Source organism: Simochromis diagramma, unplaced genomic scaffold, assembly GCF_900408965.1.
Source record: "Simochromis diagramma unplaced genomic scaffold, fSimDia1.1 OVJJ01000344.1, whole genome shotgun sequence".
Lineage (NCBI taxonomy): Eukaryota > Metazoa > Chordata > Actinopteri > Cichliformes > Cichlidae > Simochromis > Simochromis diagramma.
Window position 1 is genome coordinate 6211907 of NW_024387375.1, and position 19656 is coordinate 6231562.

Consider the following 19656-nt stretch of genomic DNA (forward strand, 5'->3'; position numbering starts at 1 on the left):
TGACAATGACGTAAATACATTCAGGTAAGGAACATTGCTGCCATCAACACACAGAGTGGGGGTGGGATCTGCAAGTGTCTATTGTGTGTAGCGGTAGGGCATTTGGCGGAAAGAGATGAAATTCAGTTTAAAAAATACAAACAAGCAAACAAACAAACAAAATCACTTTTAACAACAATAACTATTTTAAACCCTTTCAGAAAAAAGCATCAGGACAAAAATCCAATTGAGTAGGGGTGAATGCAGTCTCAAGGTTTACTTAGAGAGAAAAGCCAACCAAGCTGCCAAGCAACAGACAGCAAAGTAATTTGATTGTTAAAAGGTGACAGTTGGCATCAGCGAGCATTAGCTGGGGAGCTGTGGCTCATTAGTTTGCACTAAAGGTTCACTGGATATGTTTGAGCAAATGGTGTTTGCTATTTTTGAATGGGCTGATTAGATTTGTTGATGGACATTTTACCCTGCACTCTGATGCATTTATTGCATTTGATGCACTCTATCTATCTATCTATCTATCTATCTATCTATCTATCTATCTATCTATCTATCTATCTATCTATCTATCTATCTCATCTTTATTCTATCTATCTGTTTATTCATTTATCTGTCCAAATAGAGAGCTCTAGACAGATCTACATAGACAGAAATTAGCATCAATGAAAATTTTAGCTTTCTAATTAACCGAATGAACCAAATTAATTCTGCTTGCTTGCAATTTAGAGCACATTAGTATGTCCTCTGGTGAGTCTTCATACCCAGCCTATGAAAGCATTAATCATACTTGACGGCAAGTCAATGAGAACGGCATCAGCAGAGTAATGCTTTACAGTTATTGTTTTTGTCTGTGCTTTAATTATCTAATAATTAATTATTGTGCCAGTCTCTTTTGTCAGGTAGAGCCAGAGCACTTAACATTTAACTATGAGCTCTCACTCAAGTAAATCCTTTATTAATTTGGTATTGATAAGATGTAATTGAAGACGATTTCCAATACTGCTGCAAGGTGTCATATACAGTAAGATGCATTTTTATCATTATTGCATATACTGTGGTTTTGACCTGCAGAAAATGAAGAGACTGCATACAGCATGTATGCAAAAACACAAATATATATTTAATTACACATACAACACACTTAGACTGTACCACCTAATTACGTTTAATAAACCTAAAAATAGCCAGCAATTTGTTATCCAATAATATATGTAAATAATTGAATGACATTCAGTTCTGTGGACAACATAAAACCATCATATGTATTTTCCTGATCCACGTCTGGTTTGAGGAGTTCACTGTACGGTCAGCTCCCTGAAGTCAAGTGTTCAATGTTTAAGCAAACCGGTCCATGTAACCAGAGTTAACACCCTATGATCTCAGCCTCAAGCATAAGTCTGCTACAGCTGAATACTGTTTATACCCCCGCTGGCCTTTTCAAAGCTGCAGCGTCTGCTTAGCCTCTGCAGCACTGCCATCTAAGCACAACACAGGGATCCCAGTGGACTCTTCACTGGTCTTCTTTTTCTTTACCATCATTGGATTTTTTTGTAAGCAGTGTTTTTTAGTTGTTTTTTTTTAGCACTGCCTTTGGAGATGCTACAAGAAAGGACTAAATGCCATGACGTCACAACATGCTGGTAAAGCATGAAGAAAATGGTTTAAATAAATTTTGAACAGCCTCATTGTATTCTCCTGGATGTCTCAGACATTAACGCTCATGCTGGGGTGCAGGTGCTAGCTTGCGGATAAGAATGGGCTCTGCATATCAACAGCTGCTACAGTCGCATTGTGGGTTCAACTGGATCTCTCCACCATCCTTCTCTGGTGGTTGTGGCAAGGACAGAGATAACCTTTGAGGTGCATTCGCACCTTGCTGTGCAGTGAGGCATAAATGAAAGGGTTGTAACATGCAGAACTCATAGCCACTAAGTGGCAACATACTTGTAAGACATTTATGTAGCGCTTGCCCATAATATGGAAGTCCGGGTCCAAGTCCAGCAACAGGTTCAGCACCTACAAAACACAATGGAAATAGTTGTTATTGCATCGAATCAGCACTGACTTCTTAAACTATTAGGAACATTTTTGAAAAGTCTGACCAAGCTGCTCCTCTCTTTCTGCCTAGAAAATCACACATTAGAAGGCAGCTTGAACTGTGGTAATGGATTTCATAAATGTGAAATTTGCCAGCATAATTAGATTTGGTTGAATGCTAATACTAAATCATTCCATGTCACAAGTTAAGTTTCGGTGTTTAGCAGCAGGATTTGCAACATGCCAACTGCAATTTATAAAACCAGATCATTTCACTTTTGACTCATTTGGACACGTTTCACTAGCCATGACAAATACCCTTCTCCTAAGTCATGAAGGAGCCTTGCAGAAGCCATGAATTTATCTGCAATTTGCATGCAACATTGACTTTAGAAATGCGACTCTACCAACACTTACGATCTGCATTTAAGCAGTGCATGCAAAGTGCTTTTAGTGAAACAAGGCTCTGAGTGTTTGCAGCCATATTGCAGTGTCAACTTTTCCTTCCAGTTCAATAATGTGACAATGAAATCCTAATCTGTTAGCCTTTTACATGGCTCATTGTGGACATAATATTGGCTTTGTGGACACAAATATCTGATGTTGGGTTTCCATAGTTAATGATGCATAAAATTGAATCATCCTAATAGTAGTTAAACCTGCAGTTTTGCATCATTTTGCTGCTATTGAGGTTATGAGTTTCGAACAGATACATATATAGAAAAATGTTACTTTCTTTGTCTAATGCCTATAGATAAGGATTAATGGAGTAATGGTTAGAATTCATCAATGTCTTGAATCACCTGGAGAGGCAGCCAACACAGGGCAAAGGCCAGCACTGAGGCCACCAGCAGAGAGAACGTCTTCTTCCTCCTTTGGCTCCAGCGCTGCTGACTGTTTGATGGCTCCCCAGGCACTGAATAGCGCTTCAAACTGATAGTAATGGCACAGTAGGATACGCTAACTGACAGCAGTGGGATCATATACGAGGTTATTAAAATGAAGCAAGAGTAGAGAAGCCGCAGATTGCCACTATTTGGCCAGAATTCTTCACACACTACCAGGTCAATGCCCGTGGGCCGCAGGTCCAGGTAGTCTGTGTAGTACGATGGAGGTGCGGCCAGGGCCAAAGATAAAAGCCAGACACCCAAAGTCACTGCACCACAACCCCACACAGAAATCCTCCTCCGTACTGGATGAGCTGAGACAAGGAAAAAATACAGATATAGTATATATTAGGTAAAAACAATAAGGATGTTATTTCATACCGAAATTAAAGTGGCCATGTATAGAAGTGTGTAAAAATTAGAGAAGTCTCTAATTATTTTAGCTCGGTCATCTCAGTATCAGGAGACTAAATCTGTGTGGTCAATTTGCATTTCGCATTACAGAAAACACATTTTGGAATATAGTAAGATTAACTTTTGAACGTACAGTAAATTACTGCTAATCAGTAATGGTAATGTCAAGTCCCTTACCTACAACAATATAGCGGTCCACAGCAATAGCAGTGAGTGAAAGCACTGATGCAAAGACTGTGGCACACTGCAGCAAGGGAACCAAATGGCAGAAAGGTCTTCCAAAAGCCCAGCCATGGCTGTCGAAGGCGTAAGACACTGTCAGCGGAACACAAGTCAAACACATCAACAGGTCACCTGCTGCTAAGTTACCGATGAAAAAGTTGGTGGCATTGTGGAGTTTCTTGTCAGCCAGGATGCAAGCCAAAAGGAAGGAGTTTCCAACAACAGCTACTACCACTACAAGGCAGTACAGAGGCAGGAAGAGAGGCTTGTATCGCTGAAGGAGCTCTATGCCTATGAACATGTCCAAGGGGTCGCTGTGGTTGAGTCCTTGGTCTTTGTTTCCTTCTATTCTTGCTCGTGATGTTTCATGACTTGTGTTGCCAGTCATACTGAAATCCTTATCCATGAAGACATCCATGTCTCTGCACGCCAGCCTTAAAAAAGACACCATCAACAGTTATCCAATAAATACTGCATGGAAAATCAGCCATTGATTTTTGTAGTCTTCAGGGATCCAGTAGACTGACAACATAATAACGCTGAAGTGACAGAATTCGATTATGAGTAAAAATTCATTAACCTAAATAACTTTATGTTTGCAGCAAATTTATAGGAACAATTTCTCCAGTGGCGAAGTATGTGTAATATAAATAGTGTTCATAGAGAGTTTTTTCAATGCTGAAAAGAAGGCACCAGGACTCCTGTACATTTGTGAAGATGTTTCACTTCTCATCCAAGAGGTTTGTTCAGCTCTAAAAACAAATAGTGGAGAATCCCACGTAACCCTGAACACAGAATGTAGATATCTGTACTCTGCATGTTAGTAAGCTAGATGACCTTGTTGCATACTGAATCTTTAATGTGAATGAGCTATGTCTTGTGGCTTTTCAGCTTCTCATTTCACCACATTGACTAATATGTTGTTTTGATCCAAAAGTCACCTGTTAGTGATGGATCTTGATCTAACGTGTACTCCTGTATATTATCTCTTAGTTCTAAGTGCCACGAAGGTGCTTATCTGTGACAGCAGTTAAAAATGGTGGATCTGATTCACCTTAGCAAATATGTCATCAGACTCATAGTTCATGATCTTCATGCCAGTGCAGAGATTTGATTTATTTTGTGCATGAATCAGGATACTAAAAACTCACCTGCATAATTCTTCTGAAACTGTTATAGGAAGAAATGAATAATGTCTAAGTTACTTTCTTGTGTATGAGGTTTGAGAATAAATGGCTTCTTTTGAGAAATGATTTAAAAGATTTACTGAGTTATCCAGTGAGCCACTTTTTTTTCCATCACCTTGGATTTTTTTCCATGTAATGTATCATGCGCTAGAATATTATACACCTTCCTTTCCCTTCGAATAACTGACAACTCCCAGTTCTAGGCACCGCTAGCCCAAATGCAGTCATTAGAAGCGGATTATCCACAGACCAAAAAGATCATAAAGAAGAAATGACTATGTACACCTCTAAAACTTTATTTTGCATGAATTTTATGTCTTAGATAAATCATTAATCTGTGATTGTTATGGATAGATGAGTGGTAATATGTGTTTTTAATCTAATAACAATTTACTACACAACAGGGTGCACGGACATGCCCACACATCTCGGGACTGGTTTCAGGAATATGTCACTCAAGGTATGATCATCATTCAGGGTAATAATAACATATATAATACTGGGTATTACAACTGTGCTTAACGGTCTTTTCACCTTGGGATTCTGTGTATGTGTGTATGCATTCATGACAAACCTTAACATCCTAGGACCTGGCGTCCACATATGTGGACATCACATTTTGGGATGTCTAGACCAAAATAATAAATTCTGCTCTACAAGGGAGGGATATCCACTTACAAGGACATCATGCTGCCACCGTTCTATCGAAATTTTAAACATATGTTCTCATATGTGGATCAAATTTTTCTCAGAAACAAAAAACAGGTAAAAAAAAAAAAAAAATCTGGAAATTTTTTGTTTTTACATTCATCAGGTCCCAACATGCCCAAATATCAAAGAGAAATTAAAAATGCATGCCATGGAAGAGTTCGGGTCTTAGGAGGTTAATCGTGGAGATAATTACTGGAGTGAATGCTAGCAAAAGCGCAAGTGTTTTTTTTTATTTTTTTTTATGTCTGACAGTTTACTCAACACAGTAGTGTCACATTGTTGCTAACTAATTTTAGACCGCACCTTGCCTTGGGGCTTGCATTTTCCTAAGAATGAGGAAGTACATGAATGGACAGTACTGTGCAAAAGTCTTCCCTTATTTCTTTATATTTTGCTTCCAAGCAACCTGAAACTCTTGTATTTTTTTAAAAAAATGGTCTTGATCAGTTGTTTTCCAAGATTTCTGAAGGTCTTTCAGCAATTTGTTTTTTTCTGTTTTTGTTTTTTTTGGTTTTACATTGGCTATTTTTTTCTCAGTCCAGTTCTTATACCTGTTCATTTATAGAGGAATGTTTTTGTGTGTGTGTTAAGCCACTTAACACTGATCTTTGAATGATTCAAACATTACATAAAAAAGGCCTAACCAAACAAGGGAACTAGTGTTGTGTCTACACATAATGAAAACTTATCAAAAAGCCAATTTTTAATTATATCTTTACGCCCTTTGTTACTGCTAAAACACAATTTGTTTCAGTTTCTTTTTGTTTCTTTGATTTTAGAAATAATAACACAGTTTGACATGTGTAAAAGAATATTATTACACAAACAAGGAGACTGCCAAAGAGCAATTGAACAGTACATTAAATTTATTTCATGAAGAAACAGGAAAAATCCATCAAAGAATTTAACACAGGACTTGAAACATGCATCTAGCCTTTAAATTGAGCCATCTACTGTTCACCAAAGCCTCATCAGAAATGGTCTCAGAGCACCTGTGGCTTTTAAGAAGCCATTCTTGAAGAAGGGAAACAGGGAGAAAAGGCTGAAGTCTACCAAATTAAAAAAGAATTAGAGTGAAAGTCAGTGGTAACAGGTCTTATAGGTTGAATACAAATTTGAAATTATTGGTTCAGATTGTTTTTGGTATGCAGGAAGGAGGTCAGGGGAGGTCAACAGTGAGTGTCTACAGCCATCTGTAAAGCATGGTGGAGGCTCTGTCATGGTTTGTGACTGCATTTCAGTCAGTGGTGTTGAGGATCTTGTCAAAATGAAAGGGATTATGAATGTGGAAAAGTAACATCAGCTTTTGATCCACCATGCAATAACATTTGGAAAGCTAGCTTCATTGTTCAGCATGAAAATTATCCCAAATGCTTTTGAAAATGATCCAGGTATGCTTTTATTGCCAATACCATAAAAGCATACCTGGACAGAAAAACTCTCAGTGAACACTATTAGTCATAGATTGGCCTCCCCTGAGACCTCAACATTTTTGAAGCAGTGTGGGGTGGGATCAGGTTGACAGAAAACACAACAAAATGTATCCAACATCCAACGAAGAGCTTTGGATGCCCTTCAAGAAGCCTGGAGACTACTTAAATAAATTAGAAGAAGCCTGAATTGGATTATTGGCATTTTGTTTTTATTGTGTCTCTGTCAACACAATTTCAGAATATGACTTTCTCCACAACCTGCAGATCACATTCTCATGCAGTACCAGGCTGAAATAGCTGCTCCTCATCATCGTGTGGCCTTTTAGCTTTGGCAATTAATAAAATAGCAAACTGCTACTACAGCTCAGACTAAACCACTGCCCGCACTTGAAATAATTTTCAGATGTCTGTGAATCATTTCTGTTAATGTCAGCTTCTCTTTCTTTTGAAATCAAAATTGCGACCTTTATCCACAGATCAGTATTCACTATATTTATACTGACGGTCAAATGGATTTCCTTTCAACCAAAGGATTTTTTTGCTACATTTTTGTTTTTTTCTCCCTCAAATAATACCAGATGCAGCTAAAGCACACATTAATATAAGAAAAGAAATCAATAGATAATTCACATGGAGTTCTATACATTGCCAATCTACTGGACTTCAAGAATTCAAATAGGCAACTTGCTACTTTCAGAAGTTGCAGCTTCCCGTGAGCACATGGTCAACCTAAAAATATGATTTATTCTTGCCTGTAAATATATTTTGGGCCCAATCAACTGGTCTAATGCACTGTGAGAACAGTCAGATTTCTAAGTGAGAATAGATATGGAAAATAATGCTGAAAATCATTTAAAGTTGAAATACTGAATGTCTATAAGCTTATATAGTCTGTAATTTTCTCCTTAGCATATTGCCAGTCTTGATATAACTTAATACAGTGAATTCACAAGTTGTTTAATTTTTTTCAGAGTAATTTCCTCAGTGGCAGAGTGAACTGTCGTGTCTGGACAGGCTTGTATTACAGCATGTCTTATCAGTTACATTACTTTTTCTCTAAAAGACTATCAGGCTACACTGAATGAGACTCAACACTTCCTCCAGAACTTTAACTTTTGACATTTAACTGTCTTGTTTTTGCCATTGGAGTAAGAAGTAAAGTACTGATTTAAATTGATCTGAAAAAAATACCTTAGGACAGCAGAAAGATGAGTATAGCATGTTTTGTCCTGATTAAACTGGAGCTGTGGAAACCACCATCATATCTAATGTGCTATTTGAATTGGCATTTTCAGTCACCATTTATAAAGGCTTTGTGTTGGCTGCGTCCTTGGCTATCATGGAAACTTATCCATGCGTTACATATGAGAATTTACAATATAACGCTGACATTTGACTTTAAAGATATTTTCTTGAACTAATCGGTGTTTAAAAATACAAATTATACTTAATCATCAAAGGGATATCAATCAGTCCAGTTAGGAATCTGACTTCATTTCACCTGCTGTGATGAATTAAATGTGAGAATTGGTGCACAGGAGGGTAAGAACAAGAAAATGCCCCAAAACATATAGATTTTAGCGGGTGGTGGCCACAGATCATTGCTCTCTCTTTATCCATCTCTGGGTCTGTTTTTTTTCTTGTTAGTATGCATTGCAGTAAAGGTAGCATAAGATGGTACTGCAGCCCATTCTGATTGCACATTTTGCCCAGTTGGCCAAGAATGGCACATCCATACATGCTGTAACACAAACATTTTCTTTGTCACCCAGGTCACTCTCAAGCCTGGCAGGAAAAAACCACGAGACAAGGCTTTGCACAAGAAGAGCTGGAAGGGATTGTACATGGGGACTGTGTCAGCAGTGGAACAATAGCTCATCTACATCTAAATCTGGATGCAGGTTGCAGTGTGACCACAGTGCTCTTACAGGTGTCACAGGGGAAGAGGACCTGTGTGACTATGATACCCGATCAGAGGCCTCCTCCTTTATAATAATAGCTCTTTCTTTGTACAGCGAGGAAGAGAGCAAATATTGCCAGAGACCTACAAAATGACCTCCAGTAGGCTGCTCTTGTGGATGCTTCTTACCAAAATTAGACTCCGTTAGGGTGGCATGAAGGCCCATCATCCTTTAGTGTGATAGTCTAGCACCATGTAGTCTGAATGGCAGAGCCATTTGCCAGAGAACACCAGAACTGGCACCTCTGATGCCCCACAGATGGGAGCAGGTCCACACTGAACACAGCTATAAAAGAATCTGGAGACACCGTGGTAAACCTTACACCACATGTGTGGCACCTGTAAAGTGTGTTTTCTTTTACGCCCAAATCTCTGCCAATGTACTTTTTCGTATAAAGCTTTATTTGTTTATTTATTATCCTGTTTACACATTATTTTAGTTGCCGTGAGGGGCCAAAATAAGCTGTCAACGACACATTACTGCCAATTCTGCAGAAGAAGCGAGTGAAGTAGACAGAGCAAGGTGTGGGAGTTAAAGAGAGTCTGTGCAGCTTTACCGACAGCGCACATGGCAACAACTGACTAATGTGTGCATGGACCAAGTAAGTAGTGTAACTTCCTCATCCATGTGGTTGATCTGTGTCAGAAAGTTCTGTTTGCACGTCAGCGTGCCCAGTCTGCTCTGAAAGTATATTAACGACTTAGTTCAAAGCCAGGACCTCCACTCCATCACGGCAAGCTTGTCAAATGATGATGTCAGGGCTGAGATGAGGGTGGAGCTGCAGAATGAGAGCAGTAGTGCTGGATTACTGTTGCTTTGTACAATGAAAGTGAGAGGGCTCTAAAGATTAAAGCCACATACAAAGAACTACGGAGCAAGTTTGAAAATATGGCACAGAGTAAAAAGAAAATAATTTTCTAATGAAACCTGTTTAGATAACTAACTAAATAAAACTGGGTATTTACAAAAAAGAGGAAGGTAATATTGCAGTCAGGGAGTTTACAGATCACTGTTGCAAATATCCAGTGTGAGAGAAAATCCAAAGAAAACTAAGGTGCCTTTAAGGAGGTCTGTCAGCAGGAACAAATTGATCATATTTGGTGGTGATGTACACTAGGTAAAAAGGTACAGAGAAGGATACAGAACCTGTCGGGTAGCTGAAAGACTTTATGAATAAGGGACATGTCATGACCTCAAAAAAAAAAAGCAAAAAAGTCCCAAAATGACCCAAAACCAAGGCTTAGCTCCCCCAGCACTCATGTAAGTCCCCACAAAGTGAGAGAAGGAGTATTAAAAAATCCCCAGTCACAAAACAAAGGGAACGACTGTCTAAATCATACAAGCCTTACACGAAACACAAATGGTACAGCTGAAAATGCCTTGTTTGTAAAGAAGAGTTGCTGGATATGAAAGCTGCCAGTGGGTGAGAAATCCCCTTATCAGTGTGTATCAAGACTAACCTTAAACTTTATGATCCAAAGGCTAAAATAATAGGGCTGATGAGATTCCAGTTCCAGTAATAGTGAGTATGTACATAGTACAAAAACCAGTATTAGTGTCTATGAGGAGATATTGAATGAAACAGAAAAATGACTCGTGATTTTGAAGGCTTAGCCAAAGAACTAGTGGACAATGCTATGGCTAATTCTCCCATTTGTAACATTGAATGACCAAAATTTACAAAATCAATTATATTTTTATTCAGTGTGAAAAGAAAAACAGACTAAGACTATGGATTTGGCAGCAGTGCAATTACAGAGGTCAAGAAAGGAGGCTATTTTCCCATGAACTTGTATAGGACCAGCAGCCTTTTTTCCATTACAGCTATTGCCATCTGGTATTTCTAGCACTCACATGGGCCGTTACAGACAGTTTAGAGGCAGTGATAATAACTCTGTCACTTATGTGTTGAGCACAGCTAAACTGAAGTCACAGGGCATCACTGGTTGACCGAGCTGTGTGATTTTAACAGAACTCTGACATTCTGTACAGATGCAGACTTCCTGTCCTGTAAATCTGTGAGTATGGGCTGTGCATGTAAAGAACAGTGCTCCCCTGAAGTATTAGGTTCCATACTTAGTGCAGTTTAGACTCAAAAGCACTTGGACTTGATCTCAGCTATTACAGCTATTAGCCTACACATTCAAGAGATAACTGCACAAAGCGAGCCAGATATAAAAATAACACAGACTGAGTTCTTGCAAGTGCAGTTTCAGGACCCTGCCATATCCCATGTCCCCCACCTGAAGATGTCTGGGTGGAAACCATACAAGGATTTATGATTGATATGTTCTCCCTTTTTTCTTTATCCTTTGGCTTTCCTGCTAAAAAAAAGACTAGATGGTGAAGAATTTGAGAACCAGCTATTCGGGCAGGTGCAGAAAGATTAAAGCATTGCAAATTAACAAACAACTTCTTATCACTCAGAGTGGAACGCAACAGAAAGATTTAATTGGATCTTGCTATCAATGACGTGGACTTTGTATAAGGAAAAAAGGGAAATTGCAGTGGCTATGTAAACAAAGTTGTACACACCCATAACTGCACCACCAGTGAAGCGCCTGAGTACTCTCCCTTTTATTTGCTTTATGATACAAATCACCATCTGCCAGTTGATCTTATTTTTTGCGATTAATGATGCGGAAGAGTGTAACTCTCAACTGCAATATCCTCAAAAGTGGCAACAACAAATGAAAGCAGATTATGACATTGCATCCAAAAATATCCAAAGGTCTACAGCAAGAGTAAAACTTACATACTGTGATCAAAGGAGCTAGAGTACAGTTCTTTAACCTTTTGACATAGTCCTCATGTCAGAGCATTGTGGGTTTGGCAAAAGGCACTTGTACTGGGGAGATCTAATGCATATTGTGATCTTGCGAATGGGAGAAAATGTGCAGTAAAGGCTTAACATAGCAGAGAGAGAATCTGAGGCCTCCATTGCAACATGAGCTTTTGAGGAACAATTACAGAGTACTATGTACTATGTTGAGCAAAAGAAAGCACATTATGCCAAATTAAATTAAATACCAGAGGACCCTGCGAGCTCAGATGAAACGAAGCATTACTAAGCAGAGGATCAGAGGTTTGGTGTTAGCTTTTTTGGGGTGATTTTGAATCTTGCTCTCAAAAGGTTGATGATTTTGTATTTCCAGTGACATCTTATTGCTCTCAATAAATTACATTGTCTTTTATCAGTAAAGATTTTCAACTTGACTATTTCTTTCTTTAAAATGTGACATATGAGTCAATTGTTCCCTTAAGTTTTTTTAAGCAGATCATGACTTGTAATAGACTGGTCTTCATCTACTAACAAAAACAACATGCCCAGTTCCAACTTAATTGTTTGCTGTGGATACTGAGTGCAAAGTGTTCCAGGAGACAATGCACACCAGTCAGGACAGAGCTTTCACAGAGGAACAAAAACAAAGCATCAGCCTCCTTCTGTGTTTTGTACAGGGAAACACATTACCATTCAGAACACTAACCCAAATATTTATGTGTCATACATTTTATTTGTTTTCCAGGAAGGTGCCTGGATAAACTTAAGGTTTTCCCTAAACAAGACGGAAGTTTAAACATCTGGTAGCTGAATTCTACTCAGTAATCTATGAATAATGCATTTTTCAGTCTTTTATTCTTACTGTAGTCTGCAGCAACTGCATTTAAACAGTATATATGGGGGTAAAACATTTAGCATTTAGCATACTTTTATCTATTGTTCCTTTCCTAACTCTGTGTTCACACATAATGTAATGCAAATTTGTGAGGCATGTTATGGACTTGCACTTAAAGAACACTTAAGACTTGCTGACCACTCACAGCGAGATGAGTGAGTGAGAAAGTGAATGGAGCAATGCAATCAGGAGCAACTTAAAAATAGAATTCACTTCATCCACCGAAAGACATTCATCTCAAGTTCAGTGGCAGCCCATCCAATAGTTTTGGAGAGACTTCCCAAACATGATGGTAACACAAAAGGAAAATTTAAAATTGGAGTACAAAATTCATGGCAATCCAGACTAGTAGCACTGACATCCCCAGAAGCAAACATATCAAATGCTAGTTCTTGCAGTGCAGTTTGTGCAGCTGAATGGGTTGATGCGTTCCAGTCAATAGGTGTCAGACCAATTCAATATGAGCAGAAGATTATAGGCTGACATGTGTGACCTTTCCAGAGCATGTATTACTTGTACCAGCTTTAAAAAAATTTTGCAAAAATTCTTATTTCTGCAGTGCACACACATCCATAAGTAAAAGAATCACCATCACAGCCAAAAGAAATCACAATTTATGAGTCACTTTTTGCCACTGATATTAAATCCTGTCTGACAATTTTTCAAAGGGTCATGATCCCAGTCAGGCTGAAATTAAGCCCATGGCGAAGCTGCTGTAGAATGCTAAGATCCTCAAGATGGAATCTGCCTCTCAGGCTTTTGTATAAAGAATAAAGAACACAATAAAATATCAGTATTTTAATTAAGGCCGAGCTCTGAAAGGTGGGAGCACATCTGAGCTATCTGTCCCTTCGCACAGAGAACAAATGTTTCAGACTGTTGATACAATCGTTAGTAGAAAGATCCACTCTAGTGAATCAGTCAGCTCACTCAGCATGTTTGACAATTTTCCATGTTAAATTCAGAACCTGTTAGTACCATCACTTGCTTAGCAGCATTCGCCACTTTGGAGCTTGCTAGACTCGCTGGCAGACCGCTCTGTGTTACATTTACAAATTTGTTCTGCACGTTCCAATAATCAAGAGCAGGAATATGTTTTCTCATCCCATCTGGCCTCACTCTATCTACCTTATCTGACAGCTTGAAAGAAATCTACCCTTGCCTAGTAACACTGTTGCCATGGCCTTTGTGGAAGCCATCCAGACCCTGCAGCTAATTTGTGAAGCGTGATGGGAATTGAGAACCCTCAAAATGCAAAACAGGAAGAGCAACTCCTTTAGACTCTCTCGCACCCCAGTTTGTCTGCTGTCTTGTCCTTATTTTTCTTTACGTTGACCTTTTTGTGGCCTCTCTGGTTCTACTGACATTTCCTAACCCGGCAAAACTGATAAAACTCTTGTATTTCTGTCATTCTGAGGCTGCTGAGGCATCCTGAGAGAAAAAGAGGCAGAGGTTGGACAAATATGAGACACAAATGAGGTCAAGGTTCAGTCTATGAAATTCTGATGAGGTAGCTTAATGGTGTCCCTCATTATTTGAATTAAGAATGTAGGCTTGCTCCTGGACGACATTATTGCCTGCTGATGATTCCAGTGCAGACCCCTCAGCGCCTGCTGGACTAACAACTTTGGATGGCATATTTTTGTCTCTACACACAAGACGTTCTGTGTGAACTGGTGCTGTTGTGAAAGTCCAAGCTAGATCCTATCTTAAAACATCCTCAAGACAGTAACAGTGGAATTATAAACAGCAGCATTACTGTCTTTCTTAGTATGCAGGGCTAATGATTGACTCCTAAATGTTTATGACCTTCTGACCCTTTAATTAAGAGAGGTCAGAGCCTGCCTAATAGTATTGGCTCTGTCTAGGAACAACTTAAGACTTGTCCAGACCCACACATATAAACATTCAGTGATTGCAAGGGGCAGAAAAATTAACACTTATACCTATGGGTAAGATGAATTAAAACTAAAAGATGTAACCATTTCTTTCCAGTTAAGAAGATCTTTTTAGAAGAAAGCATTTAGAGCATGTTATAGCCAACAAAACAGATTCTTCCTATCTGGCTATTTTATTGCCACATTCATGCAAGGACTTTCAGCAGTTTAATTTCCCAATTTTGTGGTCTTGTTTGCGATCACGTAGTAGTGTTCAGCTCAGCATTTTTTATTTTTCCAAAATCCACACATTGTGAAATTCTTTATCCAGGCTCATATTGGCTGTTTCCACATTCACGCAAGAAGAATTTTAGTTCCTGATTTTGTGGTCTTGTTTGCGATCATGTGTGTGCGCACATGCGTGTGTTTTAACCTAAAAATCTAGTACTGTTCAGTATTTGGCTAGGTAATTGTGGCAGTGTGCACCAACCACTCTGCATCTCTATTCAATTAGACATGCACAGAGACGTGCTGCAGATGCCATGGAGTACCAGATTTTTTTCCCCACAGATTGTGAATTTATGTGCCTACACTCATGTTTAGAGAACGCCAGTGCTGATGAAGTTTTTTTTTTCATCTAATTTTTATTATTTATTTAGTTTTTTTGTTGCAAAAAATTTATTCCTCTGTTTTGCTCTGGATACATACGAGCATTATGCAAACTTGAATGAATACAAATTCAGTAGTGTGAGCTGGATTCCCAAAACAAGCAACACAAAAATGAAGTCACATCACTGAAAAATTCAGTACAGTACATTTTTTACCTCTTCACCCACGACGATGACACTTGCTGCACAGCAATCAGCATGTATTGGAAGATGTCGATGTTTGGTAAGTAGGTGCATCTCTAATTTAATATCTTCAGTTTTTTACTTTGATTGACCATAAATGACATATCTTGTATTCTATGGTTAAAGATATACACATACCTATTTTTTGTGTGTTTTATCCAGAAAGTTTGTAATTGTATTTCTGCAAGTTATCATCATCGTAAATTTGTCATGCCCAAGAGAAATGAGTTTGATTCCGTAGCAGTTCAAAATTATAGTTGGCTCTAAATCTTTATTGGTGTTTTGCACGAGTACATTCAATATGAGACCCTAGACTGTGTGTTTTTGTGTTATGTGGATAATTTCTATCTTTGTTTTGTAAAAATCCCTTGATGTAAAATCAATAAGTAATAATAACGTCATAAGTAAATTCATAGAAATGTCATCAAAACTCTTGTATTTTATAAAATGGAAACATTTCTAGTTTGCACCTGAACACCCTTAAATGATTACTAAATAGAGCACAGACACATTGTTCTAACATGTGTATGCAGTCAGAAGTATGAAATACACCAAGTACCCCACAGCCTGCAGAAATAGTGCGCATGATGAAAAATATACCAGATTATACAATAATGATTCAGATTTGATGGCTGGCTTTCAGGACTAATAAGCACTGATGCGCCTTGTCACAGATGCCTTCCCTCTATGCCTTGCAATTCGCCTCATTCTCCCCTATAAACACTGTTTGCCAGACTTCTTTCAAACCTGACCAATGGTCTTAATTGCGATCATCCTAAAGAGACCCACTTTAATGACAGCGTTATTAAGTGACTACGTTAGTACAGCATTTGAGCCCCTTTTCACAGAGAGTTCCTATGACTTTGTCCAGTATGTTCCCTCTGTGATGACTAGCTTCATGAAGATATTTATAAAATATATATGCTAATAAAATCTAAAAAAAAAATTAAATGACAGCAAACAACTATTAGAATTAGAAGTTCTGATTTTTAGCAAATAAGACTAAGACACATTATATTTATACGCACTCCTTAATTAAAAACAATCAAAAATAAATCTAATAAAAAATAAACATTTCTATAAACATTAGTAAAAAAAACACTATATGTTTTTGTCCGTTTCTTTACTTGTGTGAATCTGTATTTGTAAATGTCAGTGCATGCAACAAGAGAGTGGATAGAGATAAAGCATCTTACCTGTGCAAATTGGAGGCACTTAGAAAATCCTTGTGTGGTATCTCTTCACTTGAGCAAATTAGGTTATTTTCTAGCTATCACCGTTACCCTTTTTCCCCCCCGCTTCACGCCTTTTCTTTCTTGCCACAGCTCTTAAATCTCTAGTAACAAATGTCGTATTGCAACCTACACAGAAGCCCACACTGGTATGAAGAGTCAGGCAGAGAGATGGTGTTTCTCACTCAGTCTGAGAGAGAGTGACAGAAAGAGGGAGAGAGTAAAAGGGACCTACATAACCTATCTCCCTCAAATCCTCAGAAAAAGAAGTGCCCCCTCCCATGTATTCTCCTTTATTGTGTCTGGCTCCACACTCACTTCGCATGTGCACACTTTGCACGCACAAATGTATCCCTTGCAACATGCTGTGAAGACGTGTGTAGCAAGTTTTTATTTAGCCTCAGGGGTGAGGACAGCCTATTCTTTCTGCTTTATGTGCTCTATAAAAGCCTTGATTGCTGACAGAAACTCCGACACCTAAAAGGGAACAAGAAAGAAAATTAGCACCAGTGTAAAAAAAGAAAAGAAAAAAGGGGGGGGGGGGGGGGGGGGATATTTACTGTTTGGTGTTCAGGGAAATGAAGAAGACTCGGTGTCCAGCTGCAATTCTATATATTCAGTATAACCAGATAAGCAACTGAGTTTGATGTAAACTCACATACACTTGCTGCTTCTGCACAGTTTGCCAAACAATCATAAATTCATCCATCTATTGTTTTTTATGCCAAATTGACCCTAAACAAAATTAAAAGATTAAAAGTATTAATACTTCTAAAGTCATGTGCTGTAACTCAATTACCAATTCATCTTGCTTTTGCCTTTTGTGATGCAATGTCACCTCAGAGAACTACCTGCTGACACACCAACATAAAAAACATCAAGTAATCATTTGCTGCCTTTTCTCTTCCTTCATTTCCTGCTCTCTCTCACTCTTACACACGCTCACTCTATATTTCTCTTTTAAAAGCAGCTCTTTATCACTATTGTTGGGTGTGTGATGAGTATCTAACACTTGAGTACTGACCATTTCTCGCTACATCAATTGAGGGCATCAATTCAATACCAGATGGGGGCACTCAGTAGAACAAACTATTCTGACAAACCTATTGAGAGGTCTCACTATAAAAGATTAAAAAAAAAATAGCAGAGTAAAAAGAGACATATAAGGGAAAGCCGTAGATATGGATTGCTATATTTCAGAGGGACTTTATGCAACAGGTCTTTTTGAAGGTGTTGGTAAGAAACAATCCCTGCTTGTTTGGTCTGAGCCACAGCTCTGAAAGCTTGCAAAGAAACAGAAAGGGGAAAAATAAACATAGAGCATCACAAAAAGATAAATGCAAGTTTAGCTGATAAAATGCCAAACATGTAGTTCTTAAAAAGTTTGACAGTTTTGGTTTGCCAGCTCCTAAACGTAACATCTTTCATATGTGGTCATGCATGGCTTTATAATATACTGCTCTGGTTTCTTAGACTAAGTAATTATAGATGCTTCTGTTCTCCACTGATATATGAATAAGCTTTCAGTATTCAGGCTCTGAGGACATAAGCACACATTTATTTAACCTTGTTATCGGTGTGTCCCAGCTGTCTGTGTAATTGAAAGATTGCCTGTGTGTGAAATTACTTTGTTGTAGAGCCATATTGATGTGTCAAGGATTGTATACACATGTAAAATTCATTGTGTGTATACAGTAAACTTTGCTAGCCTATATAACAAGTTTAGCTTTAGGACATGTGGATTTGTCTAATTATAATAATGTTTTCTGCTTCTCAGCTCTGTGAAAAAAGATAGACAATGTTGTTAATTTTAAATGTTGTTAATTGATTTGTTCAAAGTAATTCAGTCACTTTGCCGTAAATGAAGTAGATGGAGATGGTTGAGCATGTGATCCATTGATGACCTGCCTATGGTGTAACCTGCCTATAGTGCAATGTCAGGTGGCTTATGTGCCAGTCTAGTCCAACCTTGTATTGGCTGAGAGGTTAAGAAAATGAATAGATGAATAATATTAATACAACAATTCACGCATCGGTAAAATAAGTGTCATGTATTTGCTCAAGTATGTCCACTGTCTTTATTCCTTTAGCAGAGATTTATTCATTTATTCATCGAGGTTTATTCTCGATGAAGTTGTCCTTGCACTTCCCTACAAAAAGGTCAAGTATGTGACATTGGCGGCCTGATGAATGCATTGACTCAGCATGCTTGCGCAGTGGTCAGGAAGAAAGAAAAAGGAAGTGCAATTACAGTAGGAAAGCAATAATCATTATTTTTCTTTTATGGCTCAAAATGGTTTTATTTTGGAAGTTAACTACACAGAAATGGCAAAAGAAAATACTTAAATCACTATCCCAATATGAATGTAGTTGAAATATCAGTATACTGAACACCAGTTAAGATATTGCTGAATCGATCATATATTAACAAGATTTAACCTTGCAATAGTAAGTAGGGGAAAGTACACAGATTGCACTGTATAGCCTAGAAAAGTGTAAGTGAGAAAATGTACATCTAAACTTTCTTAAATACAAGCTGTAATATAATCCCAGGATTTGCAATTTGTATAAAATTGAAATGTAGTTATTGCCCTGAACAGTATACTCTTAATATGAACGCATCTGTTAATGTTACATCTGTAGTGACACTGGAACAGATTTGAACTTCTCAAAGTAAAATCTTCTTTTCAGTAGGAACTGTGGAGGAACTCTGACATTATTTAGGAGAAAGAAAGCACAGAAAACACGAAAACAAAACAAAATAGCATTACTTCAGGTAACCTAATGGATAAAAAAAAATACAAAAGTGAAAGTACAACAAGGGCGAAGGGAAAAAAAGACTTAAATGCACTCAAATATAAAACTGAACATTTTTCCTAACATGACGCTGCGCTTTGCAGAAATAAAGAGGACATATTTCTGTGATTGGACGGGCTGATGTCAGTTCCCGTTGTTTTCATTTGTGTATCATATAAGCTAATTATGAGAGGATGAAAGAAAAGAATGTGCTAACCATTCTGCCCTATTTTCAACGTAAGACACTAAAAAACTTTGCTTTAGTTTAAGAGGAAGTCAGCCGAGTACTGTGCATATGCGACTGTGGGATTGTGTCATGAGACAGGAAGTGGTCGTTCACCACTGAGAACTTTCCAAAAGTTGTTTTTTTTTGTTGT

The 19656-nt window shown here is 38.1% G+C and overlaps 2 protein-coding genes across 4 annotated transcripts in view; one reads left to right on the top strand and one right to left on the bottom strand.

Moving 5' to 3' along the window:
* Positions 1-1126: 1126 nt before the first annotated feature.
* On the bottom strand, positions 1127-17168 carry si:dkey-202l22.3 (7 transmembrane receptor domain-containing protein). Of its 2 annotated transcripts, XM_040009640.1 has the most exons (4): positions 16448-17168; positions 3510-3988; positions 2835-3232; positions 1127-2010 (listed from the first exon to the last, which is right to left on the bottom strand). In XM_040009640.1, exons 2-4 carry the CDS (start codon positions 3970-3972, stop codon positions 1792-1794), a joined length of 1080 nt encoding a protein of 359 aa, XP_039865574.1. In that variant the 5' UTR covers positions 3973-3988; positions 16448-17168; the 3' UTR covers positions 1127-1791. The 2 variants fall into 2 exon arrangements, with proteins under 2 accessions (XP_039865574.1, XP_039865575.1); XM_040009641.1 differs by lacking the exon at positions 16448-17168 and having other exon boundaries at positions 3510-4005.
* The window catches only part of LOC120720041, a 37470-nt gene continuing 26088 nt past the window's right edge, over positions 8275-19656 (top strand). For both annotated transcript variants that reach the window (XM_040009644.1, XM_040009645.1), the window contains exon 1: positions 8275-15291. In XM_040009644.1, coding sequence (XP_039865578.1) covers positions 15267-15291 — 25 coding nt within the window. In that variant the 5' untranslated portion in view covers positions 8275-15266. The remainder of the gene's footprint in view (positions 15292-19656) is intronic.

Coding starts and splice junctions, on each gene's coding strand:
- si:dkey-202l22.3 (XM_040009641.1), bottom strand. CDS start 4,005: ATGGTGTCTTTTTTAAGGCTGGCGTGCAGAGACATGGATGTCTTCATG. Junction 3,233..3,509: donor GGACCGCTATATTGTTGTAG/GTAAGGGACTTG, acceptor TCCTTGTCTCAG/CTCATCCAGTACGGAGGAGG. Junction 2,011..2,834: donor TGTGTTGGCTGCCTCTCCAG/GTGATTCAAGAC, acceptor TGTGTTTTGTAG/GTGCTGAACCTGTTGCTGGA.